This window comes from Ctenopharyngodon idella, chromosome 4 (assembly GCF_019924925.1).
Source record: "Ctenopharyngodon idella isolate HZGC_01 chromosome 4, HZGC01, whole genome shotgun sequence".
NCBI lineage: Eukaryota > Metazoa > Chordata > Actinopteri > Cypriniformes > Xenocyprididae > Ctenopharyngodon > Ctenopharyngodon idella.
The window spans coordinates 15,769,083-15,796,176 of NC_067223.1; the positions used below are offsets into that span (position 1 = coordinate 15,769,083).

The 27,094-nt window shown below is 33.5% G+C and overlaps 1 protein-coding gene across 4 annotated transcripts; it reads left to right on the plus strand.

The window, feature by feature from the left end:
* Window positions 1–1,368: 1,368 nt before the first annotated feature.
* atxn7l1 (ataxin 7-like 1) lies at window positions 1,369–26,051 on the plus strand. 4 transcript variants are annotated; one of them, XM_051891223.1, is made up of 12 exons: window positions 1,369–1,533; window positions 1,975–2,043; window positions 5,908–6,012; window positions 11,105–11,184; window positions 12,620–12,803; window positions 14,433–14,872; window positions 16,842–16,924; window positions 17,027–17,271; window positions 17,541–17,730; window positions 17,834–17,955; window positions 19,220–19,886; window positions 21,572–26,051. In XM_051891223.1, the coding sequence occupies exons 4-12, from the start codon at window positions 11,169–11,171 to the stop codon at window positions 21,587–21,589; spliced, it is 1,965 nt and encodes a 654-aa protein (XP_051747183.1). In that variant the 5' UTR covers window positions 1,369–1,533; window positions 1,975–2,043; window positions 5,908–6,012; window positions 11,105–11,168; the 3' UTR covers window positions 21,590–26,051. The 4 variants fall into 4 exon arrangements, with proteins under 4 accessions (XP_051747183.1, XP_051747179.1, XP_051747181.1 ...); XM_051891219.1 differs by having other exon boundaries at window positions 1,370–1,533; window positions 17,538–17,730; XM_051891221.1 differs by lacking the exons at window positions 1,369–1,533; window positions 1,975–2,043; window positions 5,908–6,012 and adding an exon at window positions 8,068–8,497 and having other exon boundaries at window positions 17,538–17,730.
* Window positions 26,052–27,094: the final 1,043 nt, after the last annotated feature.

Here is a 27,094-nt window from a genome sequence, read left to right on the forward strand (position 1 = left end):
GCTTATTTATCTCACATATTCATATCTCAGTGAGGTGTGTTTTTTTGTTTTGTGCATTTAGTACAGGCTGCCTGTCTTTGAGCCTGCAGTACAGTAGGCTACTAATAAAATGTATTTATTGCTTTACACTGCCACCTATTGGCAATGATGTGTGTGACACTGCTTGTGAAACAAAACCAGTGAGATTTTTGCATTTATTTGCATTTGTAATAATTCATATTCATATAGGATCAACGGCTGAATGACAACAAAACTAAGACCCTCATCCTGTGAAAATGACAATTAAAACAAATACGATAATTGTATTTTTATAAGACATTATTAGCCTCCTATTACCATCATCAACAAGACTAATTGTTTTTATGAATTACATTAATTTACAAACTTTTTAGAAATGTGTTAAATATATTTTATGTACGATAACATGTTTATATAATTTATTAATTGATATTGAAGATAATATTATTTTTTATCTTCAGCATCAACAACTAGTAATGGTTATTAATGCAATTAATATTATTAATAACATGAATATTTTCTTTGTATTTTATTCATTTAATGTATTAATATTGTATGTTATGTAAATAATTTGTTATTAATTTATAATCCACAATTAACACAACTATTAATAATAATAATATTTATATAATTATATTATTATTGTTATTATCTTCAATGTCAACAACTAGTAATAATGTGTTATTATCGTGAATTATTGTTATTAATTACATTAATATTTCCTTTTTATTTTTATTCAATTAATGAATTTATACAATTAACAATTATTATATGTTATGTAAATAATAAAATGTAATTCTATTAATAATCTACTATTAATATAACTATTATTATTATCTTCAACATCAGCAACTAGTAATAATGATTTTTATTATTGTAATTAATTATTGTTATTATTTACATTAATGTTTTAATTTTTATTCATTTAATGAATATATACAATGAATATTTATTATATGTTATGTAAATAATAAAATGTAATTATTTTTATAATCAACTATTAATACAACTATTATTATTGTTATTATCTTCAACATCAACAACTAGTAATGGTTATTATTGTCATGAATTATCGTTATTAATTACATTAATATTTCCTTTTTTTATTCATTTAATGAATGTATACAATTAATATTTATTATATGTTATGCAAATAATACAATGCAATTATTTTTATAAGCAACTATTAATACAACTATTATTGTTGTTGCGGTCATTATTATCAATAATAATAATCATATAATTATATAAATAATAATGAGGAAAAACATAAAATGACTTATGCACTAATTAAAAACAATTATGTACTATATATGTACGATGTACAAGTTCAACCTTTCACCTTTCCGTCTCCTGAAGCCGAATGCAGCCGAACACTGTCCGAACGCTGGCGAAGGTGTCGTCATATGTTTCTCTCGCTCGCTCGTCTCGCTGTCTGTGAAGGAAGAAGGAAGAGCAATGGCGACGCTGTACCGCCGCGCGCTCACACTGCACACAGGAGCCACAACACACACTGTAAGTCACACTACTGCCCTCTGACACTTGTTCAACTGCAGTACGACGCTCGGTGATCTCGGGCTTTAGAACGGAGGATCGTGCGTGCGCGCGCGCGCGTGCGTGTCCTCCGTGCATCTGCGCCGCTGCATAAACAACACGCTGTAAACACGCATGCATTCATATGATTATGTGTCATGAGTGATTGACAGGTGTCAGGCACTTCTGTACTTTACAAGTGAATGCATGGATGTTGGTGGCTCACGAGACGGAGTGTGTATAAGTTTAGACACTGTGTGCGTTTGTGTGTATATGTGTGTTTGTGTGTGTGTGTGTTGCATGTTGCATGACAGGATCAAGACAGCCATCTAGCTACCAGTATTTGTAACTGTGCTGTTAGTTAACTGTTTGGTTACAGTGTCAGTCTAATGCATGCAGTGATATTGATTTTGACATTTTCAGATCTTTACTCTGATACTGCTGGGAAGAAGCTCTTGAAGGGTGCAGAGGTGATCAATCTCAGTAAAACAGGTGAGTGAGTGAGTGAGTGAGTGAGTGTGTGTGTGTGTGTGGTGGGCGTTTCTTCTCGTGTCATCATGTTATTGTTGTGTTATTGCTGTTTGCACCAACAATAGCCTAACTTTTCAATAATGTCACAGTAACAAAACTTAAAAATATTGACGACAGATATAAATTTTGTCAAAAAATTATAAATAATAATAATAGTTGTATTAATAGTTGATTATCAAAAGAATTACATTTTATATTTACATAACATATAATGAATATTAATTGTTTACATTCATTAATTGAATAAAAATAAAAAGCAAATATTAATGAAAATAATAACAATAATTCATGACAATAATAATAATCATTATTACTAGTTGCTGATGTTGAAGATAATAACAATAATAACAGTTGTATTAATAGTTGATTATCAAAAGAATTACATTTTATTATTTACATAACATAATTAATATTAATTGTATATATTCATAAATTTAATAAAAATAAAAAGGAAATAGTAATGTAATAATAACAATAATTCATGACAATAATAATCATTATTACTAGATGCTGATGTTGAAGATAATAACAATAGTTGTATTAATAGTTAATTTTATCAAAAGAATTACATTTTATTATTTACATAACATAATAAATATTAATTGTATACATTCATTAAATGAATAAAAATAAAAAGGAAATAGTAATGTTATTGTCATGAATTATTGTTATTACATTACAATTATTATTAGTTGTTGATGTTGAAGATAATAATAATAATATAATTACATAAATATTATTAATAGTTGTTAATAGTAAATTAAACAATACAGTTGGTTCTACACTACCTCTTAAGTCAATCCCTGAATACTGAATTAATTTCGAATAATTTTAAATAACCAGCTAATATTATATATTATATAATATATTCATTAAGAATATAGACAAACTTTATATTACTGTAATTTTCTAGATTGGCAATATGTGGGTACATTTTTTTTTCAACATGTAATGTTTTAAATACTGTTGTTAATTTTTTAACTACATTTGTGCAGTTAGATTAACTTTAAAGGCGCAGTAAGCGATTTCTGAGAAACGCTGTTGATATTTGAAATCAGCAAAACAAACACGCCCCTACCCTTGATAGCTCCGCCCCCAAATCCACGAACACGCTATGCAACACATGGCACCTCCCCCCTCATGAGTGGACACGCCCCTTACTGCTGATTGGCTCCAAGTTTGTTTTGGTGCTTAGTCCAATTCACTTCCAAAAGCGTTTCTGAGAAATCGCTTACTGCACCTTTAAAGAAGATCTACATTTCTCATTTTCATTTATGGAGATAAAATGTGCCATGCCTTAGTGGAGGATTTCTGTCACCTGGTGGAAAACAAATACTTTTTTAACATGAAAATGACATGAAATTAACACTATAAGCATCAGATGGCTGCGGAGGACCACTCATTCGCTCATTTGCCATTTTCACCCCATTTTATAGCTCTTTTCATGTGTTTTTCTTTTGGATTTATTATAAAATGAATATTACAACAACTTTATTGCTATGAAGTATAGCAAGAGTAGGTAAAATCTCATGCCATTTAGAGGAATTCATATGAATTTTAAAGGGGACTGAGGCGATCACGAATTAGCGTACAGATTACTGAGTTAATCACAAATTTTCAGGGGGTCTGGATGGAAATTTAGGGGGGATAAAGCCATTTATAATACACACTGCAATGTTCCATAAAAAAGTAAGAATTATCCATTTTTCATGGTGACTTTATATAGTACTTCCTGCACACTATTTAGTAACAATACACTAGTATTACATTCTGAACGTAATCTGTCAGTTCAGTGTCTGACCACAACACACAGCTGGCGTTAATGCAGTTCAGATGTGTTTTTCTCATGTTTAACATCAGCACAAGAGCTCTGTGTGAGTGTGTGTGTTCTCAGAGGAAGTGTGTAATGATTCTGCATGGATGGTGGAAGAAAGCTCAGCGAATACGACAAGCTCCTCTGAAGAATTACGTCACAGTTTAATGTGAAATAATTAGTGTCGCAATCAAATCTTTAAAGGAGACCTATTAGTCTTGATGTTGTTTTTGTGCTCTACTAGAACAGGTTTTCACGCTTGAATGTTGATTATTTTCCTCATATTCTCCATTGTTGCAGCTCCTCTCTTCCCAGTCTGTCAGTAACGCTCTGTTTAGTTCCTGTCTCTATGAAGCCCCTCCTTCTGAAAACCACAATGTGCTCTGATTGGTCGGCTGGAGCAGTATGTTGTGATTGGTCAAGTGCTTTGAGCGTGTTTGGGAAATGTCCCACCCCTTACCATAACCACCAGTTTCAACACACTACTAACTAACTCAACCAGGCCCCGCCCCTTTATTTTGGGTGGGAATTATTTAAATGAGGAATATTGTGATGTGTTTGTTTCAGGGAGTTCAGAAACAGTGACACTGATATAGAGAATAACTCATGCTGGAGAGACTCAAAGAGCAACATTATACTAAAGAAAGTTGACCATGTAAAAAAAAAAACATAATATGGACCCCTTTATCTTATGATTTCCATCTCAAAATGTCATTTTAAGTGGGTTATACATGGTATTATTTTGTCAGCTCTGGCCCTCATTGGCAACGTTGGTTAATAATTTAGTGGGTCAGATGTGGAAAAAATTCACATGCACCCAGGATAATTTTCATGTCGCTCACGGCTGTAAAATGATTATTCCATTAATTTAAGAGAGTGATTTGGTGCATTTCTGGCACAAGTCACATTTGGCAGTGATCTGCGGTAAGCAGCACTTTTCATGTTTGCTTTGGGAGAAAAAGATGACCATGTTTGTTACACCACAGGACCATTTAAAATACACTAGTAAAGGAAAATCTGTTTTCAGTCAGACTTTTAAAGGATTAGTTCACTTCATAATTAAAGTTTTTGGATAATTTATGTCATCCAAGATGTCTTTATGTCTTTCTTTCTTCAGTCAAAAATAAATTAAGGTTTTTGAGGAAAACATTTCAGGATTTTTCTCCATATAGTGGACTTCAATGGGGACCAATGGGTTGAAGGTCCAAATGTCAGTTTCAGTGCAGCTTCAAAGAGCTCTACATGATCCCAGACGAGGAGTAAGAGTCTTATCTAGTGAAACGATCAGTCATTATCTAAAAAAAAAAAAAAAAATTATATACTTTTTAACCACAAATGCTCGTCTTGCACTGCTCTGCAATGCGCTACGCATTACGTAATCATGTTGGAAAGGTCACGCGTGATGTACTGCGATATGGCGATAAACTCCATCTCATTTTCTCCTCCAACTTCAAAATCGTCCGACATCGTTGTTTTACCTTTTTTTGTAAAGGTCGTTTGACTTAATCTTTGCACGTTCACTTTGTAAACACTCAGTACTTCCGCCTACGTCACGCGTGACCTTTCCAACATGATTACGTAATGCGTGACGCATCGCAGAGCAGAGCAAGACGACCATTTGTGGTTAAAAAGTATTTCATTTTTATTATTTTTTAGAAAATGGCTGTTAGTTTCTCTAGATTAGACTCTTATTCCTCGTCTGGGATCGTGTAGAGCCCTTTGAAGCTGCACTGAAACTGACATTTGGACCTTCAACCTGTTGGTCCCCATTGAAGTCCACTATATGGAGAAAAATCCAGGAATGTTTTCCTCAAAAACCTTAATTTCTTTTAACTTTCTGTTCGACATCTTGGATGACATGAGGGTGAGTAAATTATCAGGAAATTTGAACTAATCCTTTAATCATGTTGTCAAAAACAACATCGCACAATCGGTAGACACGTATTTTCACTTATACGTGAAGTGGTTTTTAAAGTTGTCTAACTGTGTCTCTCTCTCCCTCTCGGCTGTAGATATGCTCGTGTATGATCACGTCTCAACCCATGAGGATTTCAAACCCGTCGTTTGCCATGTCTGCAACAAACTCATTAAGCCTCAGGACATCCTGACTCATTACGGTAAGTGTGTGTTGGCTACAACCTGACTTGCTGACAGCCGTCGTTTGGACTGTAATGATACGGATTTATGAAGAGGGAATTTAATGGTCTGACAGAAGTGCACGGAAGTGTGTTTAAGGTTGATATTTCGGTCATTCAGTTCAGAAATTCATTATGTGTTTGATTGATGTGTTTCTGGGATGTCCCGTAGTCAGCTGTTTGAGGTTTATTGTGCAGTGTTCATTTATTTTAAACAAATTATTTGTTTCTTTTAGAGAGAACTGTTTAAGGAGTAAATGTTCTGTCTTTTTCATGTCACTTACAATGTAAGCCTAATATGTCATTTTATAATAGTAAAATTAATATATACTATAATATAATATAAAATATACCTTTGACTATTTTTGTGTTTTTTTTAATATTCTTTGCCAAAACATGATTTAAATTATTGTGGTTATCTTAAATAATTGTGATTATATCAAATAACCACCATTAGATAATTAATCATTTATCACAACAGGCTTGCTGATATTAATGATCTAGAAAATGTTAAGTCTGATCGCTTCGTTCACGTCTGCGCTGAAGTCTTTGTTCAAATCACTAACCTTGAGTATGAGCAATAATAGTAGTTATGTTTGTCTTAGTAGACACTCCTAATTAAACTAAACCCTTAATTCTATGGCTGGAGCTAAATATATAGATGAAATGCAGAAGTAACCTGTTAATAGTCTGGTGTAAGATATAATAGAAGTTTTTACTGCTGTAAAGCAAGAGTCATTTGCAGTTTACATTATTATACGTGTTGCATCCCATAGAAACCTCAGTCTTACACCTGAGGCGTGTTAAGACGCCTTTTAATTAAGCAAACGTCATCAACCCAACCTTCTATTAGAGCTGGGCATTGTGGGTGAGAGAAACAGACGGGTTTTAACAGTTATTGGATTGTTTAGCCAAGTTGTGGAGCTGTATGACAACAATATGAGAAACATTGCAGCTTTTGATTTGAAGCAATATATATTAGTGCTGTCAAACGATTAATCGCATCCAAAATAAAAGTTTGTGTTTACATAACGTGTGTGTGTGCTGTGTATATTTAATATGTATATATAAACACACACACATACATGTATTTATTTAAGAAATATTTTTATTTTGTATGCATGTATATTTATATTTGTATATAATTTGTTATATATTAATATAAATATTTTATACATAAATATAATATATTTTTGGTAAATATATACATGCGTGTGCATTTATATATAAGTACACACACACGTTATGTAAACACAAACTTATTTTGGATGCGATTAATCGTTTGACAGCATATATATATATATATATATATATATATATATATATATAAGCATTTATTTGAAATAGAATCTTTTGTAACATGATTATAAATGCTTAACTGTCACTTTTGATCAATTAAATGCATCCGCTAAATAAAAGTATTAATTTCTTAATTTGTAAATAATAAAAAAAAAACAGTATTGAACTGTGTATGTGGGAATTAGATGTTATAAATATATAAAATATATTAAAATATATAGACAAAACATTATAAAATCCTACCAACCTCAATCTTTTGAACGATAGTGTATAAAAATATAAAAATTATACACAGTTTGAGACTGTGTAGCAAGACTGCCTTGATTATATATTTGCATTTGTTTTTTTGTTGTAATATCTGTTTCCATGGTAACAGTGACTTGTCTGATTGGTGGATCTCTCTTCAGGATTTATGGGTAGTGTAGTTTTTCACACAGAATTTGACCGTTGAACACAATTGTTTTAAAATTCAAACTTGAAGTCAAGCTCGCTTGTATATTTACACCTCATTGCAGACCATCTTGAGAAGTTTATTGTTACAAATCAGAGTCCGAGAAAATGAATGGGACTTTGGTGGTTTTTGTGAAGTGAACCTCTTGCTGGGAGGAAAAACGAGTTTGTATTGTATTGTTGCTTTATAAACCATTATATGGGAATGTTAAAAAAAACAAAGCAGGTCTTTCTCTTTTCAAAAAGCATCCTGTCCCGGGGCAGAAACGCTCCAGCAGTCACTCATCACCGTTTTCCCAGCTCGTCTTGTTTACTTTCGCTTTAGCCTCTCGGTGCTCGTCTGGTCTGTTCGAGCTCGGCTCACGTCTGTCTTTGGTCTTGTGCCCAGACCACGTGCGCTCGTGGACCGGAGAGGTGTCTCACGCGGCGGGAGGCGACGCTAATGCACGGAAAGCCCGTTGGCAGCTCGCCCCCTTCCGGCTGCGTTTTCACTGCATTTTTCTCTCCCCCGCCTTCCGAGAGCGGAGAGCTGCGCGGCAGCTGCGAGGGTTCAGCACAGGGGTCAACGACTCGCTGCTATTCAACTCAAACGCCGCGGCCCAGAAAGAGAGGGGGGGACGCCTTCAGCCACACAGGAGGCATGCTATTCTCTCGTGTTTTTCTCTGCTTCTCTTTCGCTTTCTGTTTTTTCTCTTCCGTCCCCTCAAGCACAAGCTGGGTAAGTGCTTCTCCCCGACCGACGTGTGTGTGTGTGTGTGTGTTATTCACAGCAGAAGCTTTTGATCACCTCACGTGTTTGCTTAGCCTTCAGTTTACATGTCTGTTTGTGAGTGTGTCGTGAGCTCTACGGCAGGACGAGGCTTCGCTAGTGGTCATCTTCCTGCAGTTGCGGAACGGATGTAAACAAACGCGGCTCAGCTGGTGCCTGTGGCTTCCTGTGGCCTGTCAGACACTATATTCACCGACCACACGCACACATATACGCGGGTGGCAGTACTTCTTGTACCTTATTTAATACTTTTGAAAATGCATTTCATGCCAAGACAATGTTTTTGAACTGACGTTTTATCCTGGGTGCAATTATCACTGTTATTCTTGCTCAGATTTGTTGCAACTTGTTTAAGAGAGATGTGATGTCACATTTCTGAGTGTTTCGACTTATGATTTTTATCTGGCAGATGATACAACTAATGAACAAATTCCCATAGACTTCCACTGAGTGATTGTAACTTGTGTCGTCGTAACGTTAGCCAGTCTTAGTACTGAAGGGGGCGATAGATTTGCCTTTAAATTTCTGTCATTACACCGGATGTGTTGTTGTTATTCAGGTAGCTAGTTATAAATAATTTTTTAACAAACTAACTTTGCTCAGAAAGGTTTTCTTTGAACTGTTGCTTTGCCCTAAAAGAGAAAACAGACCATAAAAGAAGACGGTTTACACTAAAGTTCACTATAGCGCTGCTTGTGGCAACTCTGACACATTTCAGAAAGCATGAAATTGACTTTTAAAAGCTTTTTAAAGCTTTGCATACACTGTCCGAAATTGCAAAGTACATTTAAATTTGAATTTCTTCGTGACCGTTAAAAAAGTAACAGCAATCGGTGTGCGCAGCACCGATTCGACTTGAACACACCTAAAGTGTCCATCAAATGCACACTTCAGAATCTAGCTAGTAGTAGGTCATCCGGGTACTTTTTGCCTACTGTTTTTTCGGACATACTACTGTTTTTCGCGTACTATATAGTAGGGAATAGAGCTGCACGATTCTGGATAAATTGAGAATCACAAATTGTTTTTTTTTTGAGTCAATTAGAGATCACGATTCTCCCACAATTCTGAAGAGACAACTAAACAATTAATTACCAGAGGTTCTGATAAAATGTTAATTGCTGCAGTCTATTTAAAATGTTTAATTAATTTGAATGACTTATTTTAAAAAAATCAGTTTGAGTGAATGATTCAATGACTCACTCATAAAGACTTCACTTACTGTATGAATCTGTGTTTTTTGAACGAATCTCTTGAATGCATAATTCAATGACAAACGTTTTTTAACTTGTCGCCACCTACTGGTGTAATTATGTCATTGATACAATCGTTATTTGAAGCGCCGTGTTACTTTCAAATGGTGATTTACTCTTTTTTTTTTTTTTTGCATCAGTGTTTATATCTGAGCTATAAACTTTTATCCCAGTACTTCTGTGATAATATGAATATTTGTAACACAGAAATAATGATACTGTGTGGTTGAAAAGACTGTTTGTGAAGCTGTTTCATACCAATACGGCTCTCTCTGGATCAGCGGCAGTGCCAACGAAGATCTGAATGTTCGCTTGGATCGTACTTATCAAAGATTTAACAGATATAGAGCCGAATCGTTGTCATTTAGGAAAAAGATCATGTGGGTGTTTGAATTGAGATTGTGATCTTTTAAAGGCCCACTGAAGTGCGTAATTTCCACTAAAACAGGAAGACAGGGTGGGACATAATGAACAGATTTTGAATGTTTATATCTTCTAAAAGGGAATTTTGTCATTGTTTTGGAGCACACTAGCTTATAGATAACAGTAAGGCTAACATATTCATACTAAAAGCTAAAAAACTTTGATTTCATGGGGACTTTAACGATTAATCGCGCAGCTCTACAATATAGTAGGGAAGTATTCGATTTCGGAGCAAGCGATAGACTTTTTGTGTTTTGTACATCTCAACCTCATCTTAAAGACACAGCAGACTCTAACTGATTAGTCTTCATCATAGTAAACAAATGTTTTAGCATCATCTGTGTTCAGCAGATCAGAACATCAGCATACCTGTGAACACGATGGACTTTGGCCTTTTTTCTTTTCTTTTTTTCTCAGCCCAGCTGCACTAGATACGCCTACAGGCATATTTGCACACCTGCCGCGTATTCAGACCAACCCAATGCTGAATTACCCCTGCGGTCAGAGCGGCTGGACCATTGTTTCTCTCTCTCTTGGTCTGCGGTCAAACCCCGTTGCGAGCGAGGGGCTCTCCCCGTCCGCCGTGTCCAAACAGAGCCTCTGAAATCAGCTCTTTTGAGACCTCGCAAACACTGTTGTGGCTCTTGGCTGAGTTTCACTGGCAGATGAGACACGATGTTAAGGCCAAGGCCGGTTAGTGAACTGCCACTGCCAGATCCAACCATTATTATTATTCACTTTGAAAATAAACAAGGACTTTTTTTCTTTTTTTCCCAGAGTAGTCTGGCTCAGTTTGATGTTTTGAAGCACCGTACATCAATTATATGTTGTTGCCCCTAATTTGTGTTGTGTGTGTGATAATGAGTCTTTGTAATTGCAGGTAGTTGGGGAATAGTTGAACAGTGAGCAGAGAGGAGCGCGTCCACCTCGACCCCTCCACAGCCATGCACAGCAAGAACCGTAAGTGTATTAACAACCATCTCAGTCTGTCTTTTGAAATGTCAGTTTTGGGGCATAATAATACCTTGGACTGGATGATGTATTTGTGTGATGATTTTGCTTGAGAAATAAAATGAAGCTTCATCACAAGCATTGTGAAGATTTTAATGAACCAAATCTCATGACTTGAGTTGTTTAATTTCTGGTTTAGACCTCAGCAGCAAAAAATGGTGTTCGAGTTGATAAGTTTGTTTTATTGCTGTGAATCAGATTTTTTTTTTGAGTTGTCATGCAAAAATGTTTATGGAAGTCCATGCATGGTATTTTATTTTTCATGTATTAAATGTTTTAGTAAAAATGTGTTAAGGTAAATAGTGCTTAATATTATACTATTATTATTATTTATTGAAATAAAATATTATTATTTTTTATGATTTTATTTATGATTTATGTACTGTTACATTGGTGCAAATAAAAAAATATATATATGCACAAATATTAGAATGAAAATATTATATCTTGATTTTTTTTAAACTAGATTTTTACTGTATTTCTTGCATATATATATAAAATGTACTGTCAAAATTAACGTGTTAATGCATTCAATTTATGTTGTTTCTACATTAATTTGGAAATTGTACAAATTAATGTGAACATAATTATACATTAATGTGAAATTATTACAATATAAAAATATATTAAAAACTTTAATGTAAATTGCGAATAATCGCAATTAATTACAGGAAAATGTGTGATTAATTACTTAATTTTTTTTAATCGATTGACAGCACTAATATATATATATATATATATATATATATAAAATATAATATACACACAGACACACACACATATATATATTATATATTTACAAACTTTTGTTAGATGCAATTAATCGTGATTATTCGCTTTGACAGCACTAATTATTATTTATTTGAATAAAATATCATTATTTATTATTGTTATTTTAAATTTAAATTTGCACAGATATCAAAATGAAAATATTATTCAACTAATGAAAAACTTTATTATTGTATTATACTTCTTGCATATATATATATACACACACACACAAAGTTTTTTTTATTATTGTTTTTTGTATATCACATATTGTTTGCATTACATGTAAGCATGACCATCTAGCTGAATGCATTTTCTTAAAATCCATTGCAGGTAAACGTTTAGTTTCATACATTTAATACTGCAGTTTCATTTTCAGCCTCAGATTCATCAACGTACACATCACTACAACTGAAAAACCGAAAACCTCACAAACTTCTCTAGAATATTGTAAGTGGCTTTGTGAGGAATATTAGCAGATGAGCATAAGTGTGCAGACTTTAAAGCTTTTATTTAATGTACTATGATTTAGGATGCACTTTGGGCCAGTTTGTTTATTCTCCAGTGTAACTTCCTGTTGAGAGTCTCATGATCTTCTGCCGGTTGTGTTCTTCAGAGAGGAGACACTGCTCGCCCAGCAGCTCCAGGACCCCTCTGGTTCCTGTCAAGGCCAAGATGTCAGTGGGCCAAAGCGAGGTGGATCCCCTTCCCTTCCGGGTTCCTCGCGATTACCCACACTCACGCTTCAGCAAGGCGCCGCTGGCCGTCTATCCACCCAAGGGAGCCCGAGCCAAGGCCTGGTGGGTAAAACGCCGCCCTCCCCCCTCCTTCCCTGACAAACACAGGATTATGGGTTCAATTTAGTGTTCTAGAGAGTGTGTAATAAAGCAAAGTGTTTGCAAACATCATCTACTGCTGTAATGTGACTGTAAAGCTCTTTGGTGTGCAGGAATATTCACACCACTGCATGGCACAATTAACCCTCTGGTGCTCTTCGGCCATTTTTGACCGAAAAATGTTTACGTTTGTTTTGTTTTTTTTATATAATTTTTTACTTCATTGGAGTCGTACAAAACTTGGTAGGTTTTGGCACTTGCTATGTGAACACAAAAAAACATGGAAATGATACGAAAAGGTTGTGCTCCTCGCGGTCAAAAATGAGCACAATGGAAATGAATGGGAGGCGAATTTCATCTAGTGGAAGCGTTTGGTACTGCGGCCAAACAAAATCTTACTGAAGGCTAATTTTTTGAGATATCAAGGTCAAATTTGGAACACAACTTGTTTAGATTTATGGCTTTGGCTTTTTTTTTCACAGTTTTAGAGTAAAATATGTTTTTGAAAATATATATTTCATATAAAAATTTAAAAAAGTATTTTTTTTGTGTATTTTTTCACTTCAGCAATAATTTGCCAAGTGTCATCTTTAAAAAGAGATCAAAATTATGTCAAAATTGATGAAAGTTTGAGTTGAAATTTTTTTTTTTTCTGGTCTATGCTCAAAAAGTAAATAAATGGATTATAACTACAGCGTAAATATAATTTAGTACCATAAAATCCCCTAAAAAGACAAAATATTAAATAAAAAAATATTATCAAACTAAAATATAGTATATTCATTTCATTAAAAAAACAAAAAAAAAAAAAACAATTTGGCCATTTTTGATGGACACGCAAAGAGCACCAGAAGGTAAAAATGAAAGAAAAAAAGTAATAACATTGATATTTATTTACCTGTGTTCATGTATGTTCATGTATTGAACTTTAGAGAAATATGTCCAATCTGAAAAAAATGATTCTACATATAAATAGGCATAATTGATTAAAATGAATGTTTAATGTTTGTAGTATTTGCACCAAAAGTTTAGTCAGTAAGATTTTTTTTTTTAAATTTTAAAGTCTTTTCTGCTCAGCAAAGCTGCATTTATTTGATCAAAAATGCAGTAAAAATTGTGAAATATTTTTACAATTTAAAAGAACTGTTTTCTATTTGAATATATTGTAAAATGTAATTTATTCCTGTGATCAAAGCTGAATTTTCAGCATCTTTACTTCAGTTTTCAGTGTCACATGATCCTTCAGAAATCATTCTTATATGATGATTTGCTGCTCAAGAAACTTTTCTGATTATTATCAATGTTGAAAACATTTTGTAGAAACTGTGATCCATTTTATTTTTCAGGATTCTTTGATGAATAGGAAGTTCAAAAAGAACAGCGTTTATTTGAAATATTTTTTGAATAAAATATTTTGTAACATTTTGAAAGTCTTTATTGTCATTTATTGTCTTTTAATTTAATGCATCCTTGCTGGATTAGTATTAATTGAAAAGAAAAAAGTCTTACTGACCCCAAAACTTGTGTCAACATCTGTTGTATGACTGTTGAATGTCTTTGACTTGCAGTTCACAACTTATCTTTTTCCTCCAGCGTGTCTTTACCCGTGGTGAGTCTGGAGAAGATGCCATGTTTCAACAGATCAGAGGGAGCGCACATCAAAGTCAACTCCTCGTCTCCCACGGCGGGTTCTTCTCTTTCTTTCTCTTCCACGTCTTCCTCTCCATCGTCCAGTCCTCTCAAGTCCTCCTTGACGTCACCAGCATCTCTCAAGGGCCAGGAGAAGTTCCTGAACGGTCGCGGTCCTGGGACTCCTCGCTCCACCACGCCTCCGTCGCTGATTGACAGGCGGCCCAGCCCGTCACGGTCGCCCTTGGAGAAACGCCCCGCCCCCTCGCCCTCCACACAGGACAGGAGACCTGCGGCCTCCACGTCTCCATCCCTATTGGACCGGAGACCGATAGTCCCGCCTTCTCCTCCAGACAAGAAGCATCAGAATGGAGCCAAAGGCACAAGGCACCGGAGAGTTTCGGGTGAGTAGAAAACACTTAATATGTTTTAAAAAAGCATTTATAATGTAGGAAACAACATTTAACTTCTAACAGGATTTAATTTGGATGAGGAGAGGGTTGGTTGAAGAACTAAAATTAATAATAAAAAAAATATAAAAAAAAATATATATTAAAAATGACAAAAGCACAACAAAATCATGAAAACTGAAAATATAAAAATAAAATAATTAAAATATGAATAAATACTATAATATATTAAAATAATACTAAAATAGCACCTGTTATTTGTGTAAATTGTGTATATAGTTTGTTGTTTTGTTGTTGTTAGATTTTATGTTCTTGTTTTAAAAAGAGGAAAAGAGAAATAAAAACACAAACCAAAAGGATGAACAAGCTATGAAGGGAATAAATCCCATCACCTGTTTTCAAACTCGACTTCTGTGGTTTGTAGAGTTATCGTTCGTCTGGAAGCATGAATGTTTAGTCATAATTCACTGATTAGCGTCACTCGTCCCTCTCCGTATGTTGTTTACTCGGCTCTCGCCCCACCGGAGGTTTGATTTATGCTGTGTAATTGGCTGCTTTCGGCCTCCAGATCCTCTGCTGCGTCCAGCAGCCGCCACAGACACTCGCCGCTCGATTACAGAGAGATTGAGGTAGTTTAAGTGTTTGTGTGCGCCTCGGATAGCACCGTGAGCTGGACCTGATTGTTTTAATCAGGACTCTGTCTCAGTTTCTCAAAGATAAACCTCTGGTCTGAAATATGTTCTTAGTGAGTCTCCTCGCTGTCTACTGTCTACATGTGCAGCATCTTAAATGAGAGGAAACCTTGGGAATGACTGATTTGAGAATATTGCACACAAGATATTCAACCAACACTCCAATTCCAGTGCATTCTGACATTAGCATGTTGATAGACTAAATCCTAAATAATAAATAATAATTTATAATAAATAATAAATATAATATAAATTCTAAAATAAAATATGAAATTATATACATATTTTTTTCAAGTTAATTTTATATATATATATATATATATATATATATATATATAAATGGAATTGTATAGTAAATATAATATAAATTATAAAATAAAATTTTATATATGTGTGTGTGTGTGTGTGTGTTTATATTTTATAATTATATGTAATATAAATTCTAAAATAATATATATATATATATATATACATATATAATAAAAAAATTATTATATATATATATATATATATATAATAAATATAATATAAATTCTAAAATTAACTTGAATTTTTTTTCAAGTTAATTATATATATATATATATATATATATATATATATATATATATATATATAAAATGGAATTATATAGTAAACATAATATAAATTCTAAAATTCTAAATTCTAAAATAAAATTTTATATATATATATATATATATATATATATATATATATATATATATATATAATTTTATAATTTATATTATTATTTTATTATATATTACTATATTATATTACATTATATTTAATTAACTTGAATATACATATATATATATATATATATATATATATATTTAAATAAAATGATTATATATATATATATATATATATATATATGTATATAGCAAGTTAATAAAGTAATATATAATATAACAATATAATATAATAAATGTAATATAAATATCAAATAAAATATATATATCAAGTTAATATATATAATATAATAATATATAATAAATGTAATAAATATAAAACAAAATATTATATATATCAAGTTAATATATATATATATATATATATATATATATATATTCAAGTTAATTAAGTATAATGTAATATAATATAATTTAATAAATATAAATTATAAAATTATATATGTGTGTGTGTGTGTGTGTGTGTGTGTAAAAATAATTACTGCATTTAATGAAATAGTGCATAATATATTTATGAAATATAATACATTAAATTTGGCTGAAAATAACAATATAAAGTCACTCTGTTTTGTTGTACAGGGCGAGTGTTTGATCCTAATAAACACTGTGGAGTTTTGGACCCAGAGACGAAGCGGCCCTGCACTCGTTCGTTAACCTGTAAGGTTGGTACCGTCACTCGTTTGTGTGTAATTTAATCACATCTGTTCAGTTGAATGATCGCTGTGGTGGTGTTCATAACGCGTGTTTGATCATGTATGTTGTAGACTCACTCTCTGACCCACCGCCGAGCCGTCCCGGGACGGAGGAAAGACTTCGACTTTCTTCTAGCGGAACATAAGGGACGGGCGAAGGAGAAGGACGTGGGGCAAAAAAAGGAAATTCAAGCAGGCAGCCAATCAGTGCAGGTCACACAGTCACATGACACAGCACCCAGCCAATCCGCAAGTTGTACCAATGGCAAAACCACTCCCTCTCTCAAACTACGGCTGGCCAATTCACACTTGCACAGGTACGGTTAGTGACTGTAGATTACTTTCATACTAAAGTGCAAACACAATCATTTAAACCATTGGTGCCAGTTAGGTGCCCCTTTATTCTGCGTATGCCTTGGGTGGGAATTATTTAAATGAGGAATATTGTGACGTAATAAAACTCAAGACTACAATGGAGGCGTTTCAGGGAGTTCAGAAACAGTGATATAGCGGGACAACATTACAGTCTGAATGAATTGTGCTTTATAAATAAAGTTTCTCAGATGATCCGTCTTTTCCTCAGCAGGGTGTCTGGCAGCGTCGGTGCTGTCCTGCTCAGCTCTGCACCCGCTCCTCCTCCTCCTGAACCTGCGCCCGGCTGGCAGAGATGCAGCGGAGACGCACGTCTGTCCAGCGATGAAGGCGAGGCCGACCTCCCTGAAGAGACCGAGAAGCCGCTGTACCATTATTCTCCACACCACCCACAACCCATGAGCGTGAGCTGAACTCAACCTTTAGTGTCTGTGATGTTTTGGGGCCCTGTATAAGCATATATAAGTGTAGAAACATCTTCTCTCTGTCTTTGCCGGTGTGTGTTAGTGTTGTGCGTTTAGCAGTCGGCTGATGGGAAGAGGTCACTACGTGTTCGACAGACGGTGGGACCGGGTGAGGCTGGCGCTGCACTGCATGGTGGAAAAACACGTCAACTCTCTCATGTGGAGGCGAGTTACACGTTTGTCTGTCTGCTTGCATAATTATGGCCATATTTGGTGAGGATTTATGGGTGGATGCATTCAGTTCACTTTCACAAAAGCTTTCGAATATTAGGGTCATATTTCACCCCAAACATACATTAAACATACATTTTTACAGTTTTATTAATAATCATTTTCATAATCATGCCATAAATATGATTTTTTTCATGGCAGTTAAGCACATTTACAAGTTTATTATTCGGTAATATCTGATCATTTGTGTAATGGTTAATAATAATAATATAACCTGTATAATATATAATTAATATTTAATAATGCTATAAAAATGTAACTTAATGAAATTAATATTGCAGTGCATCCCAATAATAGATTTAATTTCCTTTATGCAATTTATTTATTTTTTTTAAAATAAATTAATTAATTAAAACATTATTTTGCATAAAGAATATAAATGTTAAAATTTTATAAATTAAAATATTATTTTGCATTAAGAAAATAAATGCTAAAATTTTATAAATAAATTAAAACATTATTTTGCATTAAGAAAATAAATACTACAATTTTATAAATAAATTATGACATTAATAAATGATTAAACATACACTTTTAAATTTTTATTAATAATCATTTTCATAATCATTCCATAAATATGATTGTTAATAATAAAAAATAAATATTTTTTCATGGCAGTTAAGCACATTTAAACGTTTATTTATTTATTTATATATTATTTATATATTTTTTTATAATTTAATAATTTAAATGAAATATTTTTATTTTATTCAGTAAGATGTGACAATTTATGTTTAATAATAATAATAATAATATAAACTATAATATATAATTTTATAATTTTAAATAAAAAATATTTTTTTATTTTATTCAGTAATATGTGACAATTTATGTTTAATGTTTAATAATAATAATACTATAAACTATATAATATTTTATTTATAATTTATATTTAATAATGCTATAATAATTGAACATTATGAAATTAATATTGCAATGCATCTCAATAATAAATTTAATTTTCTTTATGCAAAATATTATTTTTTATTTTTTATTTCATTTGGTGGTGAAATATGACCCAGATGTTTTATGTTTGTCTCAGAGGATTTGGGCTGAAGTAAATGAAATGATAATGGCTTCAGTTAAGCTCTGTATTTGCACAAAATGTTGTCTCTCGCTCTGTAAACACACAATATTTAGGTTAACGTGCCACAGCTTCCTACCACAGACTGGTGATGTCATATCCTGTTTGCCACAGGAAAGTCCCCCTAGCGGTGGAGAGCGTGACGAGCACTTCCCCCTGCCCGTCTGAAGTCTCTCCCCTCGGCTCAGCGTTCCCGCCCAACCACACGCTCACGGCTCCTCTGGAGGGCGTCTCGATGCTCTCATACTCCACCTCTTTCTCTCAGAACGGCGCTGGTGTTTTCTGCATCAGGGACCCCGAGCCCGGACCCCGACTGCAGCGGAATAAACCGGCCAGGCCACCGAAAGCCTCAGGGGAAGGACCAGGACCCAGAAAGCGGAAAGCGCCTCCCACTTCTGAATCAGGGGCTTGCCGTAAAAGCGGGAACAGCTACCATCTGCCACCGGGCGCTGCGCTCATCAGTAACGGGACGGCGGCCCTTAGCGTGCGAGCCAAGCCCCGGCCAGGGGGACAGGGGCCGAGGGACCAGGACAGGTACGGCGGTGTGGAGCTGTCCCTCCCGCAGGCGCTCACCGGGGATCACGGGGGCGTCTCGTCCCACAGCCCGCTGCCCTGCGCTTCCTCTGACGGGAGGAAAAGGAAGAGCTCTGGATCGAGCGCTGGCAGCGACAAACCCAGTAAAACCTCTAAATCCACAGCACTGGACGGGATATTCAGGAAGAGCAGCACCGGTCTGCTGTCGTCGGTCGCTGAAACGGCCCACAGCGCCCTCCCCAGACAGGTGAAACTGAAACTGAATGTTGATTTTTTTATTTTGCAACACTCACTGATCAGTATGATATATACCTGGAAAATATGCGGGAAATTTCAAATTGTGATTTGCAGGACAGGAAAAGTTTTTATTATTATTATTATTATTTTTTTTATTATTATTTTTAGCAATGACTATTTTTCTAGTATATATTTTCTATAAATGTTTGCATTTATATTTTTTTTAGACTAGAAATTAATTAATTATATAGTTATAATATGTATTTATTTATTTTTATATTAACAATATATTTATATTTTATATAGTATTATATAGTTATTTAAAATCCTGGAATATTTATAATGACTATTTTTTCTAGCCTGAAATGGATTTGTAAAATGTATTTATTTATTTATTTATGATTTATTTATTTATTTATTATTGTCATTTTTAAATAATATTTTTAGAAAAGGGAAACCTTGGATATATACTAGAATATGGAAAAATGGAAATAGATGGAACAATTGTGTATATATACTAGAATAATTTTCTAGTATGATTTTCTATTTTCTAGTACATATTTCTCCATTATATTATATTATATTACATTATAGTATATTATATTATACAGACTAGCAATTATATATACATATGTATGTATATATATATATATTTTTTTTTTAAATAATATTTTTTTAGAAGTGATGGAAAAATTGTATATATACTAGAATAATTTTCTAGTATGATTACATTTTCTACATATTTCTCCATTATATTATATTATATTATATTATATTATATTTTATTATATTATATTATATTATATTGTATTATACAAACTAGCAATTATTTATATATATATATATTTATTTATTATTTTTAGAAGTGATGGAAAAATTTTGTATGTACTAGAATAATTTTCTAGTATGATTACATTTTCTACATATTTCTCCATTATATTATATTATATTTTCTATAAATGTTTGCATTTATAATTTTTAGACTAGCAAGTAATTATATTATATAATTTTAATATTTATAATTATTTGTTTTATTTTTATCTTAACAATATATATTAATAGTATTTTTAAAAATGTTAATTAAAATCATGGAATGTTTTTATATATATATTTTTTTTTTTCCTAGTGTACTTTATATTTCTTTTCTAGCCTAGAAAAGATTAATATTATTTATATATATATATATTTTTTTTTTTTTTTTCATTTTCATTAAAAAATTTATAATTTTTTTTTAATTATTTTTATTATTTTATTATTTTTTTAAAAAGTTCAAAAAATAAATAAAATAAAGAAATAAAATAATATATATATATATATATATATATATATATATATACATTTTTGTTATTTAAAATCATGGATTTTTTTATAGTGAGTATATACCTTTCTAGTTTTGTGCAGCTCGAAAATATTTCATTCATCATCAGCTAGAATTTGTTCTTTGGGAGAGGAATACCTATAAAATTATCTTTAAAACATTCTTCCGTTTGACTGAAACAGGGTTCCACAGGTGTGAGATATTCCTACATTACTTCACGCTATTTTCACATTATTTTGCTTAATACACTTGCAAGTTTTGCCTGTGAATCGCACCTCTCTTGATGTGAATGATGCCTGAAATCCCTTTGATGCTTCTAAATGTCAGTTTTCAGTTCTTGCATATGCAAATATACTAACCTCCCACCTCTTTTGCAGCCCAAGGTCCCTCACTGACGCAGTGGGAGTTTGAGAAGAGTTTTGTGGTGACGCTGGAATGGCACTCAGCACTGGACGTCCTGTGGATCCTGAGGGCTGTAGAGTCCTGCCTTTATCCCCACCGCTGCCTCTTATCACGCTACGGTTGAGTCACGGCGTTCTCGTTCCCGTTCCGTTCCGCACCCGTTAGGAATAAACTCGTCTGTTTGAGAGTTTATGGAAGAATGATGTCTCTCGTTTCCTTTGAAATGACCATATTCACAAACTTCAGTTTCACACAGATTCAGATTCTTTTGATTTAACCAGTACACAACAAGTTTCAGACTTTCAGCGATACACTTATGGAGTTTCATTTTGATTTTCGTGTGGATGGCGACAACATGGAGGAAAACCCTTCAGACTCAACCGTGTCAATCTAAAGTGCACTTAATTTCATGCCTGAACTACACAAAAGGAGGACGTTTCAACCAAGGGAATATTTTACAGACGCTTTTTTTGGCAAGTCGTATTTTTCTAAATTGGATGAATTGAGGTTTTTGAGTATTTGTTTTTGACACACAAGTGTTTTGTGGATTCATAAAGTCAGGACTCGTACCCTTGTTGTAAAGCAACTTTAACCGGTGATGAATTTTGTATAATAATTTATCGTCTTTATTAATTTTCTAACTGACCTGATTAGTGCTTCACACGTTGAGCAGAAGTATATTTGTATGCCATTTTAAAAGTTTTAAGTATTATAGAGACCCTATTGTTGGAAATGTGTACATATCTTTTATTTTAATTTTGTTTTTTTTGTATTTATTGTTCGCATCTCTCAGAGGTTCAAGGATTTAGTGGTTTCTATCTTCCTCAGTTATATGTCTCTTCATAGACCTAACCATGAAAGGGCCGAACATCTTCTCTTGTCCCATTATTTAGACTCTCGGATTATTTTTTTAAAGGAATACTAACTGAAATGATGATGATGTACCCACAGGATCCCAGATTCTAGAGGAAAGGTACATTGCAGTGAGCCAGTATTGGTAGTCGGCTGAGGTCTGTTGCCAATTTTTATTTTTTAAAGATGTCATGAGGTCAATATGTGTACCTTTTAGTGTTTAACCACCTGAAATGAAGACCTTCTCAAAGAGCTGTTTACTTCCTACTTACATTACTGTTTAATCCTTATTTAGCAATACATTGCTCAAAGGTGACATTGATATACTTTCTATTTATCACAGAATCCTGAAAAACTATCACCGTTTCCACAAATATATTAAGCTGTTTTCAACGTTGATAATAATCAGAAATGTTTCTTGAGCAGCAAATCAGCATATCAGAATGATATCTGAAGGATCATGTGACACTGAAGACAGGAGTAATGATGCTGAAAATTCAGATTTGATCACAGGAATAAATTACACTTTACAATGTTTCCACCACTAAATAAAAAAGGCAATTCTGACTTTATAACTCACAATTCTGACTTTATTTCACAATTCTGACTTTATTTCCCAATTCTGACTTTATTTTGTGCAATTGCGAGTTTTTATCCCACAATTTTGATTTTATATCCCGTAATTATGACTTTATTTCACACAAATGTTTATATCCCGCAATTCTGACTTTATATCCCACAATTATGATTTCATTTCACGCAATTGTGAGTTTATATCCCATGATTCTGACTTTATATCCCACAATTCTGACTTTATATCCCACAATTCTGACTTTATATCCCGCAATTCTGACTTTATTTCACGCAATTGTGCGTTTATATCCCGCAATTCTGACTTTATATCACTCAATTCTGACTTTATATCCCGCAATTCTGACTTTATTTCACGCAATTGTGCGTTTATATCCCACAATTCTCACTTTATATCCCGCAATTCTGACTTTATTTCTCAATTCTGACATTATTTCTCAATTCTGACTTTATTTTGTGCAATCGTGCGTTTATATCCCGCAATTCTGACTTTATATCCCACAATTCTGACATTATATCCCGCAATTGTGCGTTTATATCCTGCAATTCTCACTTTATATCCCGCAATTATGACTTTATTTCATGCAATTTTGAGTTTATATCCCACAATTCTCACTTTATATCCAGCAATCCTGACTTTATTTCGCGCAATTGTACGTTTATATCCCGCAATTCTGACTTTATATCACTCAATTCTGACTTTATATCCCGCAATTCTGACTTTATTTCACGCAATTGTGCGTTTATATCCCACAATTCTCACTTTATATCCCGCAATTCTGACTTTATTTCTCAATTCTGACATTATTTCTCAATTCTGACTTTATTTTGTGCAATTGTGCATTTATATCCCGCAATTCTGACTTTATATCCCACAATTCTGACATTATATCCCGCAATTGTGCGTTTATATCCTGCAATTCTCACTTTATATCCCGCAATTATGACTTTATTTCATGCAATTTTGAGTTTATATCCCACAATTCTCACTTTATATCCAGCAATCCTGACTTTATTTCGCGCAATTGTACGTTTATATCCCGCAATTCTGACTTTATATCACTCAATTCTGACTTTATTTCTCAATTCTGACTTTATTTTGCGGAATTGCGAGTTTGTATCTCGCAATTCTGACTTTCTATCCTGCAATTCTGACTTTAGTTCCCGCAATTGCGAGTTATAAAGTCAGAATTGTGAGATATAAACTAACAATTGAGAAATAAAGTCAGAATTGCGGGATATAAAGTCGCAATTATCTTTTAAATTGTTTTATTCCATGGTGGAAACAAGCTTCCTTAAATTGTAATAATATTTCACAATTTTTACTGTATTTGTGATCAAATAAATGCAGCCTTTGTGAGCAGAAGAGGCTCATTTCGAAAAAGTTTTTGCTTAATTAAGTAGTGGTGTACATGTTCCTGGTCTCGTGCTGATTAAGATTATAATAAATGTTTCGGCACATAATGACTGATTTTAAAGTGGCATTGAATCTCACTGAACATGCCATTTCATGTTGACGTCAGAGGAGAAGTGTGTAATTTCTGCACCACTATCCTCACCAAACAAAACAATGATTATTTCCGAACAGGTTTCCCAAAGCTTTCGCATAATTCACAACCTGAGCTTCATCTCTGAGAAGGTCTTCATCTCTAACATAAGATTATTAATATTCAAACAGGCAGAACTCCTGTAAAGATCCTTTATTTTTTTGCACTTTTTGTCATTTTCCTTCAAGATTTGAGTACTCGTTTATTTATGAAAGTATTGCTATATGAATTTAACGAGGAGAAATAATCATGTATAGTTGTTCAGACTCTGTGAACCCTGCTTCTGCTGTTTGCTGTGACCCCCAAAAACATGTACGATTTTTACCGTGTTGCCTTGCTGCCAATGCGAACCAGAGCTAGAAACCAACCCGGATCCCTTCCGCACCATCTTTAATGGTTGAAGAAGTGCTTCCATGTGGAGTTTCCAGGCCGGCCGGCTGTGACGTTCCCACCCGATCCACACCGGAGAAAGAAAACTGCCTGGGATGAGGATGTTCGGTTACATGTTTTGCCTTTTCCCGTTGCACATCAATCATTAGAGATTATTCTATAGAATTATTGACACAATAATATATATTTTTTCAGAAAAGCGTGAAGGGCCAGTTAAGTAAACTGAATGACTCGGATTGCGATTGTAATACGATCTTACGGCTCTTTGTTTTGGTGCCACAAAACAATGTTGAACTGTAACTAAGCTGTATGAAGTATTATTATTCGAAACACGTCCCTCTTGTAGAAATTAATGAATGTCACCCTGGCATAGCAGTGCAATTTTATTTTTATTTATATATATATTTTTTTATATTTACTTTTTTTTTTTTTTTTTTGCATCTTTTTTTATTTATTTTGGTTTGTTTCATTCTTATTTTCATTGGCTGATTTTACAAGGAATTGGGTGAGATTCCAATTGTCAGTAAATGTATTTTAAGCTATTTTTCGGTTACACGTCGAACTCAAAAACGCATGCAGATTTTTCTTTTTTCTGTGAAAGAGAAAGACACGCCGCTTGCTTCCAAGTAAAGGAAAATGCCTGAAGCAATATGAATTAATGTTCTCCATACAGTCAGTTGGTCTGCTGATGTTGTTGCATGTGTCCACACTACTACTTTTGCCATTTTTATGAATGTCTTTGCTAAATCGGTGATTTGCAGCTCATCGGACGTCCACCCTTTACTCTTCCGCGACGCGTTTGTCCACGATGTGTTCCAGCGACACCTTCAGTGCTTCAGTGATCCAGCCGTAACAATTGTAAAGATTTCGAAGGCCTTATTTTTATACCTGGACTCTCGTACAGAATCGGAGGTGTGAAGAGGCGTTTCTCTCATTCCTAAGACGAGCAGCGTGTCCTTTATACAGTGTGTGTCCTGTGGGTCACCGTGTTCTCAATGATATAGATGTGTATTTTCAGGTTTGATGATATTTTGCATTTCAGCTGTTACAGAAATACATTTTTCTTACCTGCTCACCGGTGTTCTTCATTTGGATTAATGTGTCTGCGTTTATTATCTATCTATCTACCTATCTATCTGTCGTTCTATCATTCTATCCATCCATCTTTCGATCTTTCTATCATTCAGTCATTCTATCGTTCTATCTATCTATCTATCTATCTATCTATCTATCTATCTATCTATCTATCTGTCATTCTATCATTCTATCTGTCTAGCTATCATTCTATCCATCTATCATCCATCCATCTTTCAATCTATCATTCTGTCATTCTGTCTCATTCTATCATCCATCATCTATCTATCATTCTATCTATCCATCCATCCATCCATCCATCCGTCCTTCTATCCATCCATCTATCTATCTATCTATCTATCTATCTATCTATCTATCTGTCATTCTATCTGTCATCCATCTTCTATCTATCGTTTTATCTGTCATTCTATCATTCTATCATCCATCATCTATCTATCGATCTATCTGTGATTCCATCTATCATTCTGTCATTCTGTCATTCTATCTGTCATTCTATCTATCATTCTATCGATCTGTATATTGTTCTATCTATCATTCTATCCATCTATCCATCCAACCATCTTTCTATCTATCGATCTAACCATGGCTCTTTCTATTGTTCCATCCATCTATCATTCTATTTTTTTATCTATCGTTCTATCCATCCATCATTCTATCTATCTATCATTCTGTCATTCTATCATCCATCATTTATCTATCTATCTATCTATCTATCTATCTATCTATCTATCTATCTATCTATCTATCGTTCTGTCATTCTATCCTTCTATCCATCCATCCATCTTTCAATCTATCTATCTATTCTATATATCTATCTATGGCTCTTTCTATCTATATATCTTTATCTATCGTTCTGTCATTCTATCATTCATCATCTATCTATCATTCTATCTATTGTTCTGTCATTCTATCCTTCTATCCATCCATCCATCTTTCGATCTATCTATCTATTCTACATATCTATCTATGGCTCTTTCTATCTGTCATTCTGTCATTCTATCATTCTATCATCCATCATCTATC